General features: G+C 34.7%; 7 protein-coding genes across 8 annotated transcripts; all 7 read left to right on the plus strand.

The window, feature by feature from the left end:
• Nucleotides 1-390: 390 nt before the first annotated feature.
• On the plus strand, nt 391-2546 carry LOC114877901 (odorant receptor 82a-like). Its single transcript, XM_029191032.2, has 6 exons — nt 391-610; nt 865-1171; nt 1431-1706; nt 1779-1981; nt 2387-2427; nt 2490-2546. Exons 1-6 carry the CDS (start codon nt 391-393, stop codon nt 2544-2546), a joined length of 1104 nt encoding a protein of 367 aa, XP_029046865.2.
• An 845-nt stretch (nt 2547-3391) lies between these two features.
• LOC123988242 lies at nt 3392-5547 on the plus strand. Its single transcript, XM_046287489.1, has 5 exons — nt 3392-3611; nt 3866-4172; nt 4431-4618; nt 5391-5428; nt 5491-5547. The coding sequence occupies exons 1-5, from the start codon at nt 3392-3394 to the stop codon at nt 5545-5547; spliced, it is 810 nt and encodes a 269-aa protein (XP_046143445.1).
• A 779-nt stretch (nt 5548-6326) lies between these two features.
• On the plus strand, nt 6327-8581 carry LOC114873859 (odorant receptor 22c-like). Its single transcript, XM_029182596.2, has 5 exons — nt 6327-6556; nt 6802-7108; nt 7388-7663; nt 7736-8096; nt 8516-8581. The coding sequence occupies exons 1-5, from the start codon at nt 6337-6339 to the stop codon at nt 8570-8572; spliced, it is 1221 nt and encodes a 406-aa protein (XP_029038429.2). The 5' UTR covers nt 6327-6336; the 3' UTR covers nt 8573-8581.
• Nucleotides 8582-9529: 948 nt separating this feature from the next.
• On the plus strand, nt 9530-12103 carry LOC114873857 (odorant receptor 85b-like). Its single transcript, XM_029182595.2, has 5 exons — nt 9530-9749; nt 10341-10647; nt 10840-11115; nt 11185-11545; nt 12035-12103. The coding sequence occupies exons 1-5, from the start codon at nt 9530-9532 to the stop codon at nt 12101-12103; spliced, it is 1233 nt and encodes a 410-aa protein (XP_029038428.2).
• An 869-nt stretch (nt 12104-12972) lies between these two features.
• Nucleotides 12973-14979, plus strand: LOC123988186 (odorant receptor 67c-like). 2 transcript variants are annotated; one of them, XM_046287307.1, is made up of 5 exons: nt 12973-13212; nt 13606-13909; nt 13997-14272; nt 14345-14705; nt 14848-14979. In XM_046287307.1, the coding sequence occupies exons 1-5, from the start codon at nt 12993-12995 to the stop codon at nt 14917-14919; spliced, it is 1233 nt and encodes a 410-aa protein (XP_046143263.1). In that variant the 5' UTR covers nt 12973-12992; the 3' UTR covers nt 14920-14979. The 2 variants fall into 2 exon arrangements, with proteins under 2 accessions (XP_046143263.1, XP_046143264.1); XM_046287308.1 differs by having other exon boundaries at nt 14345-14647.
• Nucleotides 14980-15638: 659 nt separating this feature from the next.
• LOC114873856 (odorant receptor 45a-like) lies at nt 15639-17839 on the plus strand. Its single transcript, XM_029182593.2, has 5 exons — nt 15639-15858; nt 16470-16773; nt 16935-17210; nt 17285-17645; nt 17768-17839. Exons 1-5 carry the CDS (start codon nt 15639-15641, stop codon nt 17837-17839), a joined length of 1233 nt encoding a protein of 410 aa, XP_029038426.2.
• A 750-nt stretch (nt 17840-18589) lies between these two features.
• Nucleotides 18590-20735, plus strand: LOC114873855 (odorant receptor 22c-like). Its single transcript, XM_029182592.2, has 5 exons — nt 18590-18809; nt 19346-19649; nt 19812-20087; nt 20161-20521; nt 20664-20735. Exons 1-5 carry the CDS (start codon nt 18590-18592, stop codon nt 20733-20735), a joined length of 1233 nt encoding a protein of 410 aa, XP_029038425.2.
• Nucleotides 20736-20892: the final 157 nt, after the last annotated feature.

Genomic DNA, 20892 nt, shown 5'->3' on the forward strand with positions numbered 1-20892 from the left:
AAGATACAAAAGAAACTGTCTGCTAAGAATCGGGCCCTCTATATATCCTTCCGAACAATAAATAATTTACTGAGATTACTAACTCCGTATCGACTAAGCTCATAAATGTTTCAACTGCGTTGAACAAAAGATATTTTCATATAGGTTCGCTGTACTTAAAGTATCAACTATTCGTCAAAGAAGATATCAAAGAATAGACAATGAAAAAGCTGCTCTGATTGGTGGTAATAATATTACAAATTGCTTTTGATGAAAGAGGGGATACGGCATTATGATTCCCAATCCACTTTGTAATATTGTTGTAAAAGGGACATTGTTAGGGTGTACACAGAGGGAAAAAAAAACGAACCCTCTAACAGACACGCAATCAGATTCGCGTGGAGGGAGAACATGAAGAAAGTAGCAAGAAAGTCGATAGACTATTACATACTGCCGAACAAGATCTTGTGCAGTGTGGTCGGAATATCACTTGCGGAGAGGAAGAACACATCTAGTGCAAAAATATTGGCATATTCCCATTTCATAGTAGCGATTGTGGCAGCTGGCAGTATGTTTGTGCCTCAAATAATGCTTGTTGCGGTGAACTGGGGTGATCTGAAGATTCTAACAAGTAATATATTCGAATAACATATGGTATTAATTTAACTCTTTCTACATTGATAGGACACCAACATCCCAATTTATATTGCAGTTTTTGCATTTAACATACATAGTTTAGATTCTTATATGAAAAAAAAATATATGACCATCCGTGTTTTTGTATTCGACTGAAATGAAACGAAAATGGACTTGTATTAATCTAGCGTTTAGATACAGTTATTTTGGACAGTACAATTATGATGCTTCTTTTTGTTATTGAATCAGGAGTAGGATGCGTGATAACAACAGTTGGACAGTATATATTCAAGATGATTTACATAGCGGCCAGAAGAGAAAGAGTGGAAAGACTGTATAAGGAACTAAGAAGTCTTTGGAACTCGGCAGACGATCCTGAGGAAATGAAGTCTTACGAACAGTTTGCATACTGGGGAAGAATAAGTACATTACTGTGCTACACGTCTGGCTTCTTGGTTGTGACCATCTACACCATTGTAGCAGCCATTGATTATTTTACAATAGACTACACAGACAATAACAACGATAAAACCAAATATTTACCATTTGAAGTCTGGTAAAATCTGTTTTTTAATATTAAAATCTAATTTTTGGTTCCATTTTTCGATCATAAACTGCACCTATTTCTATACAATTTTTTTCCTTTTCCATCTTTTCTTTCTAAATTTCAAATCATTCATTTATTTTAAAAAGAAGACTCAGCTGCCCCTTGATACAACGGCTAGATGCACCATTGTTAATCATTTCCTTTATTAGATAGAAATTACTATAAAAATATACAAATTTTCAGTTTGTAATACTTGATATCAATTTAGGTACGGAACAGATGTCACAGAATCTCCTAAATTCGAGGTCGCCTTTATTTGCCAATTTGTGGCAGCATTTATGTCCTGTACTGGAATTTGGGCTATTGACACCTCGTGTATGACAGCGATTCTCCACGTATCAGGTCAATTTAAGTTAATTAACACATGGATCAGTAGCATCAGAATCAAAAGCGATTGTGAGCCGACGGATCATTGCCGTAATTATTTGCCGAACGTGGAAGCAAACCTGATTAAATGTATTCGTCACCACCAGCGAGTGATAAAGTATGCATCTTCTATCATTTTTCATGAAAATCCTTTTCTCAATGTTCGATTAATATTATTATTTGCATACAGTGTAGCCGATGAGGTTAATAATCTATTAATACCCATTATTTTTATGCAAATCCTCACAAGTGGTATTGAGATATGTTTAAGTGTATTCGGAGTGATTGAAAATGACACGAGCGCTGAATTTTTGAAATCTGCAATTTATTTAACTGCAATCACGTCACAGCTGTTTCTCTGGTGTTATTCGGGTGAAATCCTGATTCTGGAAAGTGAGGAAATAGCGAATATTGCTTATTTGAATGTACCGTGGTACAATTTACCACCGATTCATCGGAGACAGCTTCTCCTTATAATACTAAGGGCACAGAAGTGTTGCAGTGTCTCAGGATTAACCTTTCAAAGACTGTCTTTTCACACTTTAACAAACGTTAGTAATTCTTTTTTAATTTTTATTATTCTAACTGTTTATTTTATCAGAAAACTGATACTGTTAACACATTCGCCGACACCACGAATTTAATCCATTGTCAGTCAAATATTATGTTTGGTTGACAATTATGAATTCAATTCTAAATACCACTAAAATAATTCTATAATTTGAAATAGTAAGCTGATAGCATGTATTAAAAAATTAATCAAATATTTTTCATAATGCATATAATCGTATGCTGTAGTAGATAGAGCAACTTCTACGGTGACGGTCACTGTGTTAAAGGTATAATAATTGGACATTTGAATAGAACTTCAACAAATTTTAGAATAGGTATTTGGTTTCAGGTATTCAATACAGCAGCCTCTTATTTTACTCTGTTGCGACAAATGCAAGAAACGTAAATGTCAGTATAACGATTGTTCCAATCTATGATTTCCGGAAATCATGTTTGAGAAGTTAGCCGAACAGATATATCAAATTTTGGTGGAATTATATTTGATAATAAAAAAAATAAATTGTTTTGATGCTGATACTAATATTACTAACATAAAGATATGTAATGTGACAATCCTTGTCAGTTAATAAAAATTAATAAATAAGATACATATTTACCTGTAGAAATTAGGCACTATTCAAATAAAACTTTTCTCATAAGAAATAATGTTCTCTCAATTTTTTGACGAATTTCTCGTTCAAATTCCATAGATTTCTTGGCAATGTTAAATGAGATGATGCAGCCCACGACTGATCTCTTAATTCTCGCTAATATACCACCAACGCATGCACAAATCAACTTTGTTATAATATTATCAGTGTCTACTGTATCATTCCTACCAGAGCACAGGTCCTTACTGAAGATACAAAAGAAACTGTCTGCTGAGAATCGGGCCCTCTATATATCCTTCCGAACAATAAATAATTTACTGAGATTACTAACTGCGTATCGACTAAGCTCAGCAATGTTTCAACTGTGTTGAACAAAAGATATTTTCATATAGGTTCGCTGTACTTATAGTATCAACTATTCGTCAAAGAAGGTATCAAAAAATAGACAATGAAAGAGCTGCTCTGATTGGCGGTATTAATAATACAAATTGCTTTTGATGAAAGAAGGGATACGTCTTTATGATTTACAATCCACATGGTAATATTGTTGTAAGAGGGACATTGTTAGGGGGTACGCAGGAAAAAAAAGAGAAAGGAACCCTCTAACAGACACGCGATCAGATTCCCTTGGAGGGAGAACATGAAGAAAGTAGCAAGAAAGTCAATAGACTATTACATACTGCCGAACAAGATCTTGTGCAGTGTGCTCGGAATATCAGTTGCGGAGAGGAAGTACACAACTAGTGGAAAAATATTTGCATATTCCCATTTCATAGTAGTGATTGTGGCAGCTGGCAGTATGTTTGTGCCTCAAATCATGCTTGTTGCGGTGAACTGGGGTGATCTGAAGATTCTAACAGGTAATATATTCGAATGCCATATGGTATTAATTTAACTCTTTCTACTTTGATAGGACACCTACATCCCAATTTATATTGCAGTTTTTGCATTTAACATACATAGTTTAGATTTTTATATGAAAAAAAAATATATGACCATCCTTATTTTTGTATTCGACTGAAATGAAACGAAAATGGACTTGTATTAATCTAGCTTTTAGATACAGTTATTTTGGACAGTACAATTATGATGCTTCTTTTTGTTATTAAATCAGGAGTAGGATGCGTGATAACAACATTTGCACAGTATATATTCAAGCTGATTTACGTAGTGGCCAGAAGAGAAAGAGTGGAAAGACTGTATAAGGAACTAAGAAGTCTTTGGGATGCGGCAGACGAGCCTGAGGAAATGAAGTCTTACGAACAGTTTGCATACTGGGGAAGAATATGTACATTAGTGTGCTACACGTCTGGCTTATTGGTTGTGACCATCTACACCATTGTAGCCGCCATTAATTATATTACAATAGACTACACAGACAATAACAACGATAAAACCAAATATTTACCATTTGAAGTCTGGTAAAATCTGAATTTAATATTAAAATCTAATTTTTAGTTCCATTTTTCGATCATAAACTGTACCTATTTCTATACAATTCTTTCCCTTTTCCGTCTTTTCTTCCTAAATTTCAAATCATTCATTTATTTTAAAAAGAAGACTCAGCTGCCACTTGGTACCGCCCCTAGTTGCACCAGTGTTCTTCATTTCCATAATTACATGCAAATTACTATAAAAATATACAAAGTTTCAGTTTATAACACTTCATATTAATTTAGGTACGGTACAGATGTCACAGATTCTCCTAATTTCGAGGTCGCCTTTGTTTGCCAATTTGTGGCAGCAATGATGTCCTGTACTGGAATTTGGGCTATTGACACCTCGTGTATGACAGCGATTCTCCACGTATCAGGTCAATTTAAGTTAATTAACACATGGATCAGTAGCATCGGCATCAAAAGCGATTGTGAGCCGACGGATCATTGCCGTAATTATTTGCCGAACGTGGAAGCAAACCTGATCAAATGTATTCGTCATCACCAGCGAGTGATAAAGTATGGATCTTTTATCATTTTTCATGAAAATTCTTTTCTCGGTGTTCGATTAATATTATTATTTTCATACAGTGTAGCGGATGAGGTTAATAATCTATTAACACCCATTATTTTTGTGCAAATCCTCACAAGTGGTATTGAGATATGTTTAAGTGTATTCGCAGTGATTGTTAATGACACGAGCGCAGAATTTTTGAAATCTGTACTTTATTTAACTACGATCACGGCACAGCTGTTTCTCTGGTGTTGTTCTGGTGAAATCCTGATTCTGGAAAGTGAGGAAATAGCGAATATTGCTTATTTGAATGTACCGTGGTACAATTTACCACCGATTCATCGGAGACATCTTCTCCTTATAATACTAAGGTCACAGAAGTGTTGCAGTGTCTCAGGATTAACCTTTCAAAGACTGTCTTTTCACACTTTAACAAACGTTAGTAATTCTTTTTTAATTTTTATTATTCTAACTGTTTATTTTATCAGAAAACTGATACTGTTAACACGTTCGCCGACACCACGAGTTTAATCCATTATCAGTCAAATACTATGTAAGATGGACAACTATGAATACAATTCTGAATACTACTAAAATGACACTATAATTTGAAATAGTAAGCTGATAGCATTGTATTAAAAAATTAATCAAATATTTTTCATAATCCACATAATTGTATGTTGTAATAGATAGAGCAACTTTTACGGTGACGGTCAATGTGCTAAAGGTATAATAATTGGACATTTGAATAGAAGTTCAACAAATGTTAGAATAGGTATTTGGTTTCAGGTATTCAATACAGGAGCCTCTTATTTTACTCTGTTGCGACAAATGCAAGAAACGTGAATGTCAGTATAACGATTATTCCAATCTATGATTTCCGGAAATGATGTTTGCGAAGTTAATCGAACAGATATATCCAATTTTGTTAGAATTATATTTGATAATAAAAATAATAAATTCTTTTGATGCTGATACTAATATTACTAAAATAAGGATATGTAATGTGACAATCCTTGTCAGTTAATAAAAATTAATAAATAAGATATATATTTACCTGTAGAAATTAGACGCTATTCAAACAAAACTTTTCTCATAAGAAATAATTTTCTCTTAATTTTTGGACGAATTTCTCTTTCGAATTCCATGGATTTCTTGGCAACAATATATGAGATGAAGCAGCCCACAACTGATCTTACTGTGTCTACTGTATCTTTTCCACCAGAGCACAGGTCCTTACTGAAGGTACAAAAGAAACTGTCTGCTGAGAATCGGGCCCTCTATATACCCTTCCGAACAATAAATAATTTACTGAGATTACCTGCTCCATATGGACTAAGCTCATAAATGTTTCAACTGTGTTGAACAAAAGATATTTTCATACAGGTTCGTTATACTTAGAGTATAAACTATTCGTCAAAGAAGGTATCAAAAAATATACAATGAAAGAGCTGCCGTGATTGGCGGTATTAATATTACAAATTGCTTTTGATGAAAGAAGGGATACATCATTATGATTCGCAATCCACTTTGTAATATTGTTGTACGAGGGACATTGTTAGGGTGTACGCAGAGGGAAAAAGAAAAAACGAACCCTCTAACAAGCACGCGATCAGATTCGCGTGGAGGGAGAACATGAGAAAGGTACCGCGAAAGTCGATAGACTATTACATACTGCCGAACAAGATCTTGTGCAGTGTGCTCGGATCTTCACTTGCGGAGAAGAAATATACGACTAGTGGAAAAATATTTGCATATTTCCGTCTCATAGTGGCGATTGCGGCAGTCGGCAGTATTTTTGTGCCTCAAATCATGCTTGTTGCGGTGAATTGGGGTGATCTGAAAATTCTAACAGGTAATCGAAAACCACATGGTATTAATTTAACCCTTTCGCCCTTGGTAAGACATATATATCCCAATTTATATTGCGTTTATGTATTTAACATACCTATTTTAGATTTTTATATAAAAAAAATATATGACCACCCTTGGTTTTTGTATTCGCCTGGAAAGGAACGAAAGTGGAGTTGTATTAATCTTGCTTTCAGATATTGTTACTTTGTATAATACAATTATGATGCTTTTTTGTTATTAAATCAGAATCCGGCTGCGTGATAACATCACTTGGACAGTATATATTCAAGCTGATTTACATAGCAGCCAGAAGAGACAGAGTGGAAAGACTGTATAAGGAACTAAGAAGTCTTTGGGACTCGACAGATGATCCTGAGGAAATGAAGTGTTACGAACAGTTTGCATACTGGGGAAGAATATGTACATTAGTGTACTTCACAATGGGCATATGTATTACGATCATCTTCACCACTGCAGCAGCCGTTGATTATTTTACAATAGACTACACAGACAATAGCAATGATAAAACCCGGCATTTACCATTCGAAGTCTGGTAAAATCTGATTTTAATATTAAAATATAATTTTTATTTTTAGTACCATTTTCCGATCATAAAGTGCACCTATTCTTATATAATTTTTTCTACTTTTCCCTGTATCCCTTTCCCCTTTTCCTTTCTTAAATTTTAAAGCATTCATTTATTTTCAAAATAGTGTCAGCTGCCACTTGGTACCACCCCTGTCTGTATCATTGTTCCTAATTTCTCTTATTAGATACAAATTACTATAAAAATATAAACATTTTCAGTTTGTAATTCTTGATATCAATTTAGGTACGGGACAGATGTCACAGAATCTCCTAAATTCGAGATCGCCTTTGTTTGCCAATTTGTGGCAGCAATGATGATCAGTGCCGGACTTTGGGGTGTTGAGACCACGTGTATGACCACGCTTCTCCACGTATCAGGTCAATTTAAATTAATTAACACATGGATCAGTAGCATCGTAATTGAAAGCAATTTTGAGCCGACAGATCATTGCCGTAATTATCAGTCGAACGTAGAAGCAAACTTGGTCAAATGTATTCGTCATCATCAGCGAGTAATAAAGTATGCATCTTTTGTCATTTTTTATGAAAATCTTTTTTTAATTTTTTGATTAATATTATTCCTTTCATACAGTTTAGCGGATGAGGTTAATAATCTATTAACACCCATTATTTTTATGCAAATCCTCACAAGTGGTATTGAGATTTGTTTAAGTGGATTCGCAGTGATTGTTAATAACACAAGAGGTGAACTCTTCAAGTCTGCATTTTATTTAACTACTATGATGACACAGTTGTTGCTCTGGTGTTACCCTGGTGAAATACTCATTCAGGAAAGTCAAGAAATAGGGGATATTGTTTATTTGAATGTGCCGTGGTATAAATTACCACCGGTTTATCGGAGACAGCTTCTCCTTATAATATTAAGGTCACAGAAGTGTTGCAGTATCTCAGCATTAACCTTTGAGAGACTGTCTTTTCAGACTATAACAAACGTTAGTAATTGATTTTTCATTTTTATTATGCTAATTGCTTATTTTATCCGAGAACTGATACTGTTAACACGTTCGTCGACACCACGGATTTAATTCATTGTCAGTCAAATGTTATATAAGGTTGACAACTAAATTCGGGTATTTCCGTTCGACTTTCTTAAATTAATAAACTTATTCGTTAATTTAAAAATTAAGAAATTGATACCATTCTGAATACTACTAAAATGGCACTGCAATTTGACATAATAAACTGACAGCATTGTATTAAAAAATTAATTTAAATATTCTTAATACTCCATATTATGGTGTACTGTAGTAGATAAAGCAACTTCTACCGTGACGGTCAATGTGTGAATGGTATAATAATTGGAGATTTGAATAAAAGTTCATTAAATCTTAAAATTGGAATTTTGTTCCAGGTATTCAATACAGCAGCCTCTTATTTTGCTCTATTACGACAAATGCAAGCACCGTGAATGTCAAAGTAATGATAATAGCAATCTGCATGTGCAATTTTGTAGGATTTGTACGCGATGCTTAAAATAATTAATTGTTGCAAATGAAAAAAGTTCAATCGACCTTTTCCTTATTGCTAAATTTACTAAATTCAGAATAGATATACTTACATTTCTTTGATTTAATCAACAATAATTCGCTGCTAGATATTTCAGACACATCTAAAATAATCCTCAATTACAAAATTTAATTTGTAGTTCGACCTCATACGATGAAATCCCCAATAGTCATCACGACGATTAACAATCCCCTATTAGGCACAAAAAGAAATTTAGATTAGCTGTTAACCCTCAAAGGCCGGACCATGGAGAGATGCCCAATTGTATTTCATATTATTTTCATTTTCTAAACTTTACACTGTTCCCTTAAAAATCATTCTTTCAATACATAAAACCCTTCCGTCAACAATTTTAGATTAATATTTTCGTATATATTTTATTAGCTTGGGTCACAATTGCCCCAGGCTCTGCTGTTCAATCATTATTGCACCATTACAGAACACTCAAATTAACTTTGTACCGATCACAGTACTTTTCACATCAAAGCACCAGCGAACACTGTTCTTGACGAAAGAAACAGCAGACCAAGTCTCCTTTTTTCCCTTCGTGATTACCAGCTACCTGTTTTTCTAAACTCATAAAAGTTGCAACCCAGCTGAGCAAAGGATGTTCTCGTACCACCTCACTATACTTACCGCATAAACTATTCCTGAAACCATGTATCAAAAAATGAACGGAAATGTTGCAACTGAGTGATGACATTAATATTGCAAGTTGCTTGTGGTGAAAGGAATACATGACTTCCTGTCCACTGTGTAATATTGTTATAAAGAATTCTCAGATAGGGGACACTGTTACTGCAACACGAGAAAAAAACGTACCCCCTGACACGCGATTAATTTTATGTGGAGGGAGAACATGAGAAAACCGCTAAAGAACTCGATCGATTATTACATACTGCCGAATAAGATTTTGTGCAGTATGTACGGAATGTGGCCCTCCATTGAAGAATCATCAACAAGGAGAACAGTACTCGCATCTTTTCACTTGGTATTCTCTCTAATTATAGTCTGCTCCATTTACGTGCCTGAAATTATAATAGTAGCGAAAAACTGGAACGATCTGAAGGCCTTGACAGGTAACTTAGAAAAATATTGTAATATTAATTCATAGTTGGGTTGGAGCAATGCGAGTGTTTAAAATGATGTACTTTGGATAGGTATTCGTGTGTGGGCTAGTGGTTGGGTTGTGTTCAGAATTTCTGTCGCATTTCTTTAGGACCTTCCTAGGTTTCTAGGGATCCCTCAGGAATTTTCTACATTCATTTTAAAATTATCCTGTATTCTCTTTAAGATCTTCCTAGGTTCCTCTTAAGTTCTTTCTAAGTTTATCTCGAGATTCTCTTTAGGCTTTCCTCAGCTTTTCCTTATATTTATTCTATTCGAAATTTTTACTAAGTTCCTGGGTTCTCCCAATAATGAAAAAAAAATAGTAGAGCACCCTTCTCATTGCACTTATCCCTAACCAAGAAAAGCCCACATGTATTGCACCCAAATATACAACTCTTCGAATACAAAATAATTGTCGTAATAGACGTGATTTTGAACACTTGTGTGACTCCAGCCCTAAATTAGTAAATTTCTATTATGTTAAATTAGTTAGTACCTCTCGTATCTCTCGTCTTTTCATATTAAAATATAGTTATGCAGATTTTTTCTACTCGAATTAGGAGCAGGGTGCATCGTATTGTCCCTTACACAATTAGTATTCAAAACGTTTTATTTAATTGCAAAGAGAGAAAAAGCGCATACAGTGTATAATGAATTAAGAAGTCTCTGGGCCACGACCGACGATCCTCTAGAAAGGCAATCTTACGAAATGTTCGCTGACTGGGCAAGGACTTGTACCATAGTTTTCTTCGTGTCCTCCATATCCACTGCGACCATGTTCATGATCTCAGCGACGTTTGATTATATTAGAGACATGTACACCAACAATGGTACCGAGAGCACCCGACATTTACCGTACGATGTCTGGTAAAATGTATTCTTTTAAATTGAAATCTGTATTTCTTCTTTTTTTATTGATCTTTCACATAATTACATTAGCAGTGTTTAAAAAAGTAAACGAATAATTAATAAAAGTATATCATCTGAAATTTAATCTTTATCGACTGAATGTTTCGAGGTATCGGAGATTAAAATGAAATGCAATTAAAATTAATACAGGAACGGAATAGACTCCATAAGATCACCTGACTTCGAGATCATCTTCGCTGGTCAAATGGCAGCATCATTCACATGCTGTTTCGCAATTTGCGGCTTGGATTGCACGTGTATGACCGCGATTTTACATTTATCCGGTCAATTTCGATTAATAAGCACATGGTTCATTAATATAGGGATCAAAATGGATTGCAGGCAGATGGATTATTCGCATAATTGCCCGTCGAATTTAGCAACGGAACTGATCAAATGCATACGTCATCATCAACGATTGATAAAGTAAGCATCATCCATCATTTTATAATAAAATTCTTGCAGCACTTTAACAGTATTATTATTTCTTTGCAGCGTGGTTAACGAGGTTAATGATTTATTAACCCCCATCATTTTCGTACAGCTCCTCACGAGTGGGTTGGAGATTTGTCTAAGTGGATTCGTAGTTATCAGTAATGATGCAGGGGATGATATATTCAAGTTCATCTCCTATTTATTATCGATGACGATACAGCTTCTACTGTTCTGCTGGCCTGGTGAAATTTTAATTCAAGAAAGTCAGGAAATTGGATGCAGTTTATATTTGAATGTGCCTTGGTACAAATTACCACCGATTTATAGAAGACAACTTTCTTTAATAATTCTTAGGTCGCAAAAGTATTGCACTATTTCGGCATTAACTTTTCAAGCGATGTCTATTCATACTTTAACAGCAGTGAGTAATTAATTTTCTTCTCAAATTATTAAATTATGGAATTAATTATAAATTTTATTATTATTTAACCCTTGAACAACGGAGAGTGACTCTTAAAGGAACACTGTAAAATTTACGAAATGAAAATAATATGAAATATAGGATTAAATTAAAATTGTGGCTCTCTTCACCATCCGCCATCGTTGCGCTCTCCCTATGGTTCGTCGTCCAAGGGTTAATTATAGTAGACCCTGATAACTTTTATTTCGTTAACTTGCCACAGAGGCCTACTGCCCTCCACATCTACTTTAATTAATGCAATTCGGTATTACTTTTGCCCTGAGCTTTTTGGGTAGCTATCTGTTAGAGGCATTTGTCATGTTTCCGTTTCCTAGAAATTCTTCCCCCTATAAGAGGTTTACTATAATTTTAGTTATTAATTATTGAGTTAATTTGCTTTCATGTTTGAATAAAAATAAAATAGTCCTTAAAATAAGAATTTTGTTCCAGGTGCTCAATACAGCTGCCTCTTACTTTGCTTTGTTACGACAGTTACAAGAACAGTCAATTTGGCAGTAATGATGTCCGCGATCTATGATTTCACTGCTGTTAAGGCAATGTTAGAATAATCAAATATAATTTGTGTGAACAGTGATTTGTAGCTGATTAAACAAGTAGAATTTAATCTGTTCTACATTGATTTCTTACAATTATCGCGTAACTCTGTGTCCACGTGCAATCGTATTTTATAAAATGAAAACAAAATTTAATAGAAAGAAGAGTGGTGTTATTGTTGTGGTTTATTCGTCTCTTGATTCCAGAAACCTCGCTGAATTTCGAATGTACCGAAGAATTTCGTTAAGGAGAAAATATGCCACACACTTGATTTTCTCTCTCAAAATAGCATGTTATTTATTCGTATTTAACTGTACTTAACTATAAGGGACTTCGTATACAGCACGATTTGCAATTTTAAGTAATTTTTATATTATAAGAGAAACATCTCACTATAAAATTAACTTAAATTATTTTTTTTACTCTCACATTCCGTCTCTTATAGTCTTTTATTATCCTCACTGTTCACAGTATCTTCTTCACTTTCATATAAAAAGACTGGTTAACTTTGTTTACGGCAAAATGAGGAGAAAACACCGAGTCTCCTATATACCCTTCGCAACAATAAATCATTTATACAGAGTACTAGGTCCGCGTAGACCAAACTTATAAAACTTGCAACCCTGTTTTGCAACAGATACACTTATGGCACTTCATTAAACTTACAGTATAAACTATTCGTGGAAGCATAAATCAAAAAAGAAAGGATGCAAAAGCTGTACATTCCCCTATGTAATTCACTGTCCACTCTGCAATATTTTTATAATGAATTCTCGGAGGACATTGTTATGATACACGCGAAAAAAACAAACCCTCTGACAGACACGCGATCAGGTACGCGTGGAGGGAGAACATGAGAAAACTACGAAGGAACTCAATTGACTATTACATACTGCCGAACAAGATCATGTGCAGTATGATTGGAATCTGGCCTCCCGATGAAAAACGCACGATCTCCAGCAAACTATTCACATACTTCCGGTTCATATTCTCTATAATGGCTACCTGTACAGTTTTCGTGCCTGGACTTTTGGTAATTGCGGTGAACTGGGGTGATCTGAAAATTCTGACAGGTAACTGGATGAAATCAATTTAATAATTTGCATGTTAGAATTGTAGTCAGTGATTGAATTTAATTTACTGTAGCTTTATTCGCGCCCCAGCATCGAGTTTGTTTAGGCATTCAATTGTTTTGGAAATATTCTGTTATGCTTTCCTTTATCACTTGTCTCTGTGTCAAGTTAGCTTTATGGTTGGGGTTTTCAAGAAATTTCTTCCTCTATATCTCCGAGTGCGACAAGTTATCAAGATTAAACTAAAGTCCTAATGCAATAAAAAATAAAATTTAGTGTACCACTAAGAAATATTTTCTGCACTAAATTAACGCGTTGCTTGCCAGTGATCGACATTACAAATTTAATTTAATGGAATATTTAAAAAAAACTTACTTTTTCTTATTTAATTAGGAGTCGGGTGTGTTTCAACGACCCTTGCGCAATGTTTATTCAAAATAATTTATCTAGTAGTAAGACGAGAGAAATCATGTAGATTGTATAAAGAATTAAGAAGCCTCTGGGACTCCACTGACGATCCTAAAGAAAGGCAATCTTACGAAGGACTCGCTTACTGGGCACGAATTTGTTCAATCGTCTTCTATTCGTCTGGGACTACGACTGTGATTATTTTCACAGTTTCAGCAGTTTTTGACTATATTAGCAACGAACGTATCGGCAATGGTGTTAGCGGTCGACATTTACCATTTGAAGTCTGGTAAAACTTCAAACATTATTACCAATGATTTCATATTTCATTTAAATACAATAAGTGTCAATTTATGGAGTCTGATTTGAATATTAGGTATGGAATGGATGTCACGGAATCGCCTAGGTTTGAAATCGCGTTTGTTTGTCAATTCCTAGCAGCTTTGCTTTGCGCCGTCGCAATTTGCGCCGTAGATACCTCGTGTCTGACCACGATCCTACACGTATCTGGACAATTCAGATTAATCAGCACGTGGATCAGTAATATTGGGATCGAAATAAGATGCCATTCTATTAATTATATATCCGATCGTTCGGGGAATTTGGCAACGGATCTAATCAGGTGTATTCGTCATCATCAACGATTAATAAAGTAAGCGAAAAAATTCTATTTCTAACATTTAAATTATACTTCTAACATTTAATTGTATCATTACTTTCACAGTCTGGTGAATGATGTTAATGATCTATTAACCCCCATTATTTTTCTGCAACTCCTCACAAGTGGAATAGAAATTTGTTTAAGCGGATTCGCAGTTATGAGTAATGGTTCAAGCGCCGATATATATAAATTTATCTCTTACTTATCATCGATGATGATACAACTTTTATTATGGTGCTGGCCTGGTGAAATTTTGGTTCAGGAAAGTCAGGAAATAGGATATACAGCTTATCTAAATGTACCATGGTATAAATTACCACCGATTTATAGAAGACAACTTCTACTTATAATCCTCAGATCGCAAAAGTACTGCAGTATTTCGGCATTAACGTTTCAGACATTGTCTATTCATACTTTAACGAATGTAAGTATTTTATGTAAGTGAAATATAATTTTTCTCATTAACCAGTCGTCATGATTTATTGTTCAAGTACAATCGTTAAATTATGAAATGAAATGATTTGTTTCAGCATTTACGTAAAAATAAATTGATAACTTCTTTTCAGGTATTTAATACAGCCGCTTCTTATTTCGCTTTATTACGTCAAATGCAAGAGGAAGAAGTGTCAAAATCATGATAACTGGAATCTATAGTTTCTCTCATGCTGCAAAAAGTTGTTGCAGTAAAGAAACAGTAAAATATAGCTGTGTAATTGTGTAAGATTTGTAGGTGATTACTTAATGTTTAGACGGCGGACCTCAAATCTCAATTTAATTTTGTATTTTGAATAATTTTACAACTTACGGAACTTTTTCGTTTAAAAATTACACATTCAACTATAGATTAATATTCTTGTATATGTCTTGTTATTAGCTTTGGTCACGATTGCCCCAGGCTGTCTCGTTCAATCGTCAATGCACCCATCAGACACCACATCAAAGCACCACATCAAAGCACCAGCGAACACTGCTTTTGGTGAAAGAAACAAAAGACCAAGTCTCCTTTTTCCCTTCATGATGCTAAGTATACGTATAATCCAATCGGATTTCAAGCTACGTGTTTTTCTAGACTCATAAATGTTGCAACCCAGTTGGGCAAAGGATGTTCTTGTGCTACCTTACTATACTTACTGCATAAACTATTCCTGAAACCATGTAGCAAAAAATGAACGATGGAAATATTGCAACTGAGTGATGACATTAATATTGCAAGTTGCTTGGGGCGAAAGGAATACATGACTTTCTGTCCACTGTATAATTTTGTTATAAAGAATTCTCAGTTAGGGGACATTGTTACTGCAACATCGAAAAAAAACGAACCCTCTGACACGCGATCAAGTTCGTGTGGAGGGAGAACATGAGAAAGCTACCAAGGAACTCGATTGATTATTACATACTGCCGAACAAGATCATGTGCAGTGTGATTGGCATGTGGCCTTCCGATGAAAAACGCTCGATCTCCAGCAAAATATTCGCATACTTCCGGTTCATATTCTCTTTAATGGCTGTCTTTAGCATTTTCGTGCCGGGACTTTTGGCAATTGCAGTGAACTGGGGTGATCTGAAAATTCTGACAGGTAACTGGATGAAATCAATTGTGTAGTTTGCATGTTAGAATTGTAGTCAGTGATGGACAGTGTGAATTTAATTTACAGTTGACTCTTGATACTTATTCGCAGTGGCCTATTAACCTTCACATCTAATCTCGTGCCACAGCATGTGGTTTGTTTAGATATTGAATTGTTCAGGAAATATTCATTTATGCATTCCTTTATCTATTTTCTCTGTGTCAAGTTAACTATATGTTTGCGACATTTATTATGTTGCTGTTGTTCAAAATATTTCTTCCCCTATAGCCCCGAATGCGAGAAGTTATCGAGAGAATATTGTAATCCTATCATAAGATAGCATAATTAGTTGAAAAATTTAGACTAAACTAAATTCCTAATGCAATATAAAATGAAATTTAATGAAATACTGGGAGATATTTTCTGCATTTAAAAAATGCGTTGTATGCCATGTGATTCACCAGTGATCGACTTTACAAATTTATATTAATGAAATGTTAAAAAACACAACTTCCTGTGGTAATCAACGCGCGGGACTTCGATGTATCTTGATAATAGGTATACTATAATACCTATTGGGACTTTTTTCTGACTGTGTGAATTTTATCTTATTTAATTAGGAATCGGGTGTACTTCGATGACCCTTGCACAACTTTTATTCAAAATAATTTATCTAGTAGCAAGACGAGACAAATCATATAGATTGTATAAAGAATTAAGAAGTCTCTGGGACTCCACTGACGATCCTAAAGAACGGAAATCTTACGAAGATTTCGCTTACTCGGCACGAATTTATTCGATCATCTTCTATTCGTCCGCGACGATGACTGTGATTATGTTCACAGCTTCAGCAGCCTGGGATTGTATTGTAAACGAGCATATCGGCAATGGTGTTAACGGTCGACATTTACCAATTGAAGTCTGGTAAAGCTTCAAACATTTCTTTATTCATTGGCATAACTAGACAGGAGACAGGGCGGGCCTGACTTCCCCAAAAATGTGAATTGTCTTTCTCAAGTTATACCAATGATTTCTATTCATTAAAACTATAAGTGTTAATTTATGAATTCTGATTTCAATATTAGGTATGGAACGGATGTCACGGAATCGCCTTACTTTGAAATCGCCTTTGTTTGTCAATTCCTAGCAGCTTTGGTTTGCTCCGTCGCTATTTGCGCCCTAGATACCACGTGTGTCACCATAATCCTACACGTATCTGGACAATTCAGACTAATCAGCACGTGGATCAATAATATTGGGATCGAGATAAGATCACATTCTACTAATTATGTATCCGATCTTTCGGGGAATTTGGGTACAAATCTAATCAGGTGTATTCGTCATCATCAACGATTAATAAAGTAAGTAATAGAATTCTATTTCTAACATTTAATTGATACTTCTAACATTTAACTGTATTATTACTTTTGTACAGTGTGGTGAATGATGTTAATGATTTGTTAACCCCCATCATTTTTCTGCAACTCCTCACGAGTGGCGTTGAGATTTGTTTAAGTGGATTCGCAGTTATGAGTAATGGTTCAAGCGCTGATTTACTTAAATTTGTCTCTTACTTATTATCGATGATGATACAACTTTTATTATGGTGCTGGCCGGGTGAAATTTTGGTGCAGGAAAGTGAGGAAATAGGATATACAGTTTATCTGCAAGTACCATGGTATAAATTATCACCGATTTATAGAAGACACCTTCTACTTATAATCCTCAGATCGCAGAAGTACTGCAGTATTTCGGCATTAACGTTTCAGACATTGTCTATTCATACTCTAACAAATGTAAGTTGTTTTTTTCTTCATTCATTCATCATGATTGATAGTTCAAGTACGATCGTTAAATTATGAAATGAAATGATTTGTTTTAGCATTTGCGTAAAAATAAAATAGAAAATTCTTTTCAGGTATTTAATACAGCCACTTCTTATTTCGCTTTATTATGTCAAATGCAAGAAAAAGAAGTGTCAAATTTATGATAGCAGGAATATGTGGTTCCTCTCGTGTTGTAAAAAGTTTTTCAAGAAACAGTAAAATATAGCTGTGTAATTGTGTAAGATTTGTAGGTGATTAATTAACCTTCGGACGGTGGACCTTGAAGATAGCTCTAACCTTAATTTTGTTTTGTATTTAGAATTATTTTACAACATATGAAACATTTTCATTTAAAAATTACACATACTACTATGGATTAATATTCTTCTATATGTTTTGTTAGCTTGGGTCACGATTGCCCCAGGCTCTCTTGTTCAATCGTCAATGCACCATCACAGAACACACAAATTAACTTTGCACCTATCACAGTATTTTCCACGTCAAAGCATCAGCGAACACTGTTCTTGGCGAAAGAAACAAAAGACCAAGTCTCTTTTTCCCTTCGTGATGCTAAGTATACGTATAACCCCGTCAGATTATTAGCTACGTGTTTTTCTAGACTCATAAAAGTTGCACACCCAGTTGGGCAAAGGATGTTCTCAAACTACCTCACTATAGTTACATCATAAACTATTCCTGAAAGCATGTATCAAAAAATGAACGATGGAATTGTTGCAACTGACGATGAGTGATGACATTAATGTTGCAAGTTGCTTGTGGTGAAAGGAATACATGACTTCTTGTCCACTGTATAATTTTGTTACAAAGAATTCTCAGTTAGGGGACATTCTTACCACGGCACAGGAAAAAAACGAACCCTCTGATACGCGATCAAGTTTGTATGGAGGGAGAACATGAGAAAACTACCAAGGAACTCGATAGATTATTACTTACTGCCGAACAAGATCTTGTGCAGTATGATTGGTATCTGGCCTCCCGATGAAAAACGCTCGATCTGCAGCAAAATATTCGCATACTTCCGGTTCATATTCTCTTTAGTGGCTGTCTTTAGCATTTTCGTGCCGGGACTTTTGGTAATTGCTGTGAACTGGGGTGATTTGAATATTCTGACAGGTAACTGAATGAAATGAATTGAGTAGTTTGCATCTTAGAGTAGTCACTGATGGACAGGGTGAATTTAATTTACAGTAGGCTATTGATAATTATTCGCAGTGGCCCATTAACTTTCACATCTAATCTCGTGTACAAGTATTTGTTTAGACATTCAATTTTTCTGGAAATATTCTGTTGTGCTTTTCCTTATTTCTTGCCTCTGTGTCAAGTTAGCTTTATGGTTGCGGTATTTGGAAAGTTGCTGTTTTCAAGAAATTTCTTCCCCTATTGTAATCCTATGATATGATACCGTAATTAGTTGTAATATTTAGATTAAACTAAATTCCTAATGCAATATAAAATTAAATTTAATGTAATACTCAGAAATATCTTCGGCACTTAATTAACCCGTTGCTTGCCATGGGTTACAAATTTAATTCAATGAAATAATAAAAAGCACAAAATTTTTTGTGGTAATCAACGTGCTGGACTTCGTTGTATCTTGAAAAATATTGGGCCTTTCTTCTGATACTGTGAATTTTTTCTTATTTAATTAGGAGTCGGGTGTACTTCGATGACCATTGCACAATTTTTATTCAAAATAATTTATCTAGTAGCAAGACGAGACAAATCATATAGATTGTATAAAGAATTAAGAAGTCTCTGGGACTCCACTGACGATCCTAAAGAAAGGCAATCTTACAAAGGATTCGCTTACTGGGCACGAATTTATTCGATCGTCTTCTATTCGTCCTCGACGATGACTGTGATTATGTTCACAGCTTCAGCAGCCTGGGATTGTATTGTAAACGAGCATATCGGCAATGGTGTTAACGGTCGACATTTACCAATTGAAGTCTGGTAAAGCTTCAAACATTTTTTTATTCATTGGCATAACTAGACAGGAGACAGGGTGGGCCCGACTTCCCCAAAAATGTGATTTGTCTTTCTCAAGTTATACCAATGAATTCTATTTCATTCAAACTATAAGTGTCTATTTATGAACTCTGATTTGAATATTAGGTATGGAACGGATGTCACGGAATCGCCAAACTTTGAAATCGCCTTTGTTTGTCAATTCCTAGCAGCTTTGGTTTGCTCCACCGCAATTTGCGCTGTAGATACCACGTGTGTCACCATAATCCTACACGTATCTGGACAATTCAGATTAATCAGCACGTGGGTCAATAATATTGGGATCGAAATAAGATGCCATTCTACTAATTATGTATCCGATCGGTCGGGGAATTTATCAACAGACCTAATCAGGTGTATTCGTCATCATCAACGATTAATAAAGTATGCAATAAAATTCTATTTGTAACATCTAAATTATGCTTCTAATATTTAATGTATCATTACTTTTATACAGTGTGATGAATGATGTTAATGATTTATTAACACCTATCATTTTTATGCAACTTCTCACGAGTGGAATGGAGATTTGTTTAAGTGGATTCGCAGTTATGAGTAATGATTCAAGCGCCGATTTATTTAAATTTATCTGTTATTTATCGTTGATGATGACACAACTTTTTTTATGGTGCTTGCCTGGTGAAATTTTGGTTCAGGAAAGTCAGGCAATAGGATACGCAGTTTATCTGCATGTACCATGGTATAAATTATCACCGATTTATAGAAGACAGCTTCTACTTATAATTCTCAGATCGCAGAAGTACTGCTGTATTTCTGCATTTACGTTTCAAACGTTGTCTGTTCATACTTTAACAAGTGTAAGTATTTTATGTATATAAATTGTAATTTTTCTCTTCAATCATCCCTTATCGTTTACTATTCAAGTACTATCATGAAACCGTGAAATGAAATGATTTATTCCAGCATTTCCGTAAAAATGAAATGGAAAGATCTTTTCAGGTATTTAATACAGCCACCTCTTATTTCGCTTTATTACGTCAAATGCAAGAGAATGAAGTGTCAATGTTATGATAACTCTATGGTTTCTCTCATGCTGCAAAAGGTTTTTGAAGAAACAGAAAAATATACCTGTGTAATTGTGTACGATTTGTCGGTGATTACTTAAACTTCGGACGACGTACCATGCAGAAAATTCTAATTTTAATTTAATTTTGCATTTTGAAGTATT

Source organism: Osmia bicornis, chromosome 10, assembly GCF_907164935.1.
Source record: "Osmia bicornis bicornis chromosome 10, iOsmBic2.1, whole genome shotgun sequence".
Taxonomy (NCBI): domain Eukaryota; kingdom Metazoa; phylum Arthropoda; class Insecta; order Hymenoptera; family Megachilidae; genus Osmia; species Osmia bicornis.

Bases quoted from the DNA above. Each gene is read 5' to 3' on its own strand.
- LOC114873856 (XM_029182593.2), top strand. From the start codon at position 15,639: ATGAGAAAGCTACCAAGGAACTCGATTGATTATTACATACTGCCGAAC. The intron at 15,859-16,469 runs GTAACTGGATGA...TTATTTAATTAG, and splicing joins TGATCTGAAAATTCTGACAG to GAATCGGGTGTACTTCGATG. The intron at 16,774-16,934 runs GTAAAGCTTCAA...TTTCAATATTAG, and splicing joins CATTTACCAATTGAAGTCTG to GTATGGAACGGATGTCACGG.
- LOC114873855 (XM_029182592.2), top strand. From the start codon at position 18,590: ATGAGAAAACTACCAAGGAACTCGATAGATTATTACTTACTGCCGAAC. The intron at 18,810-19,345 runs GTAACTGAATGA...TTATTTAATTAG, and splicing joins TGATTTGAATATTCTGACAG to GAGTCGGGTGTACTTCGATG. The intron at 19,650-19,811 runs GTAAAGCTTCAA...TTTGAATATTAG, and splicing joins CATTTACCAATTGAAGTCTG to GTATGGAACGGATGTCACGG.
- LOC123988186 (XM_046287307.1), top strand. From the start codon at position 12,993: ATGAGAAAACTACGAAGGAACTCAATTGACTATTACATACTGCCGAAC. The intron at 13,910-13,996 runs GTAAAACTTCAA...TTTGAATATTAG, and splicing joins CATTTACCATTTGAAGTCTG to GTATGGAATGGATGTCACGG. The intron at 14,273-14,344 runs GTAAGCGAAAAA...TTACTTTCACAG, and splicing joins CATCATCAACGATTAATAAA to TCTGGTGAATGATGTTAATG.
- LOC114877901 (XM_029191032.2), top strand. From the start codon at position 391: ATGAAGAAAGTAGCAAGAAAGTCGATAGACTATTACATACTGCCGAAC. The intron at 611-864 runs GTAATATATTCG...TTATTGAATCAG, and splicing joins TGATCTGAAGATTCTAACAA to GAGTAGGATGCGTGATAACA. The intron at 1,172-1,430 runs GTAAAATCTGTT...ATATCAATTTAG, and splicing joins TATTTACCATTTGAAGTCTG to GTACGGAACAGATGTCACAG.
- LOC114873857 (XM_029182595.2), top strand. From the start codon at position 9,530: ATGAGAAAACCGCTAAAGAACTCGATCGATTATTACATACTGCCGAAT. The intron at 9,750-10,340 runs GTAACTTAGAAA...TACTCGAATTAG, and splicing joins CGATCTGAAGGCCTTGACAG to GAGCAGGGTGCATCGTATTG. The intron at 11,546-12,034 runs GTGAGTAATTAA...ATTTTGTTCCAG, and splicing joins CTATTCATACTTTAACAGCA to GTGCTCAATACAGCTGCCTC.
- LOC123988242 (XM_046287489.1), top strand. From the start codon at position 3,392: ATGAAGAAAGTAGCAAGAAAGTCAATAGACTATTACATACTGCCGAAC. The intron at 4,173-4,430 runs GTAAAATCTGAA...ATATTAATTTAG, and splicing joins TATTTACCATTTGAAGTCTG to GTACGGTACAGATGTCACAG. The intron at 5,429-5,490 runs GTATAATAATTG...ATTTGGTTTCAG, and splicing joins TGACGGTCAATGTGCTAAAG to GTATTCAATACAGGAGCCTC.
- LOC114873859 (XM_029182596.2), top strand. From the start codon at position 6,337: ATGAGAAAGGTACCGCGAAAGTCGATAGACTATTACATACTGCCGAAC. The intron at 7,109-7,387 runs GTAAAATCTGAT...ATATCAATTTAG, and splicing joins CATTTACCATTCGAAGTCTG to GTACGGGACAGATGTCACAG. The intron at 7,664-7,735 runs GTATGCATCTTT...CCTTTCATACAG, and splicing joins CATCATCAGCGAGTAATAAA to TTTAGCGGATGAGGTTAATA.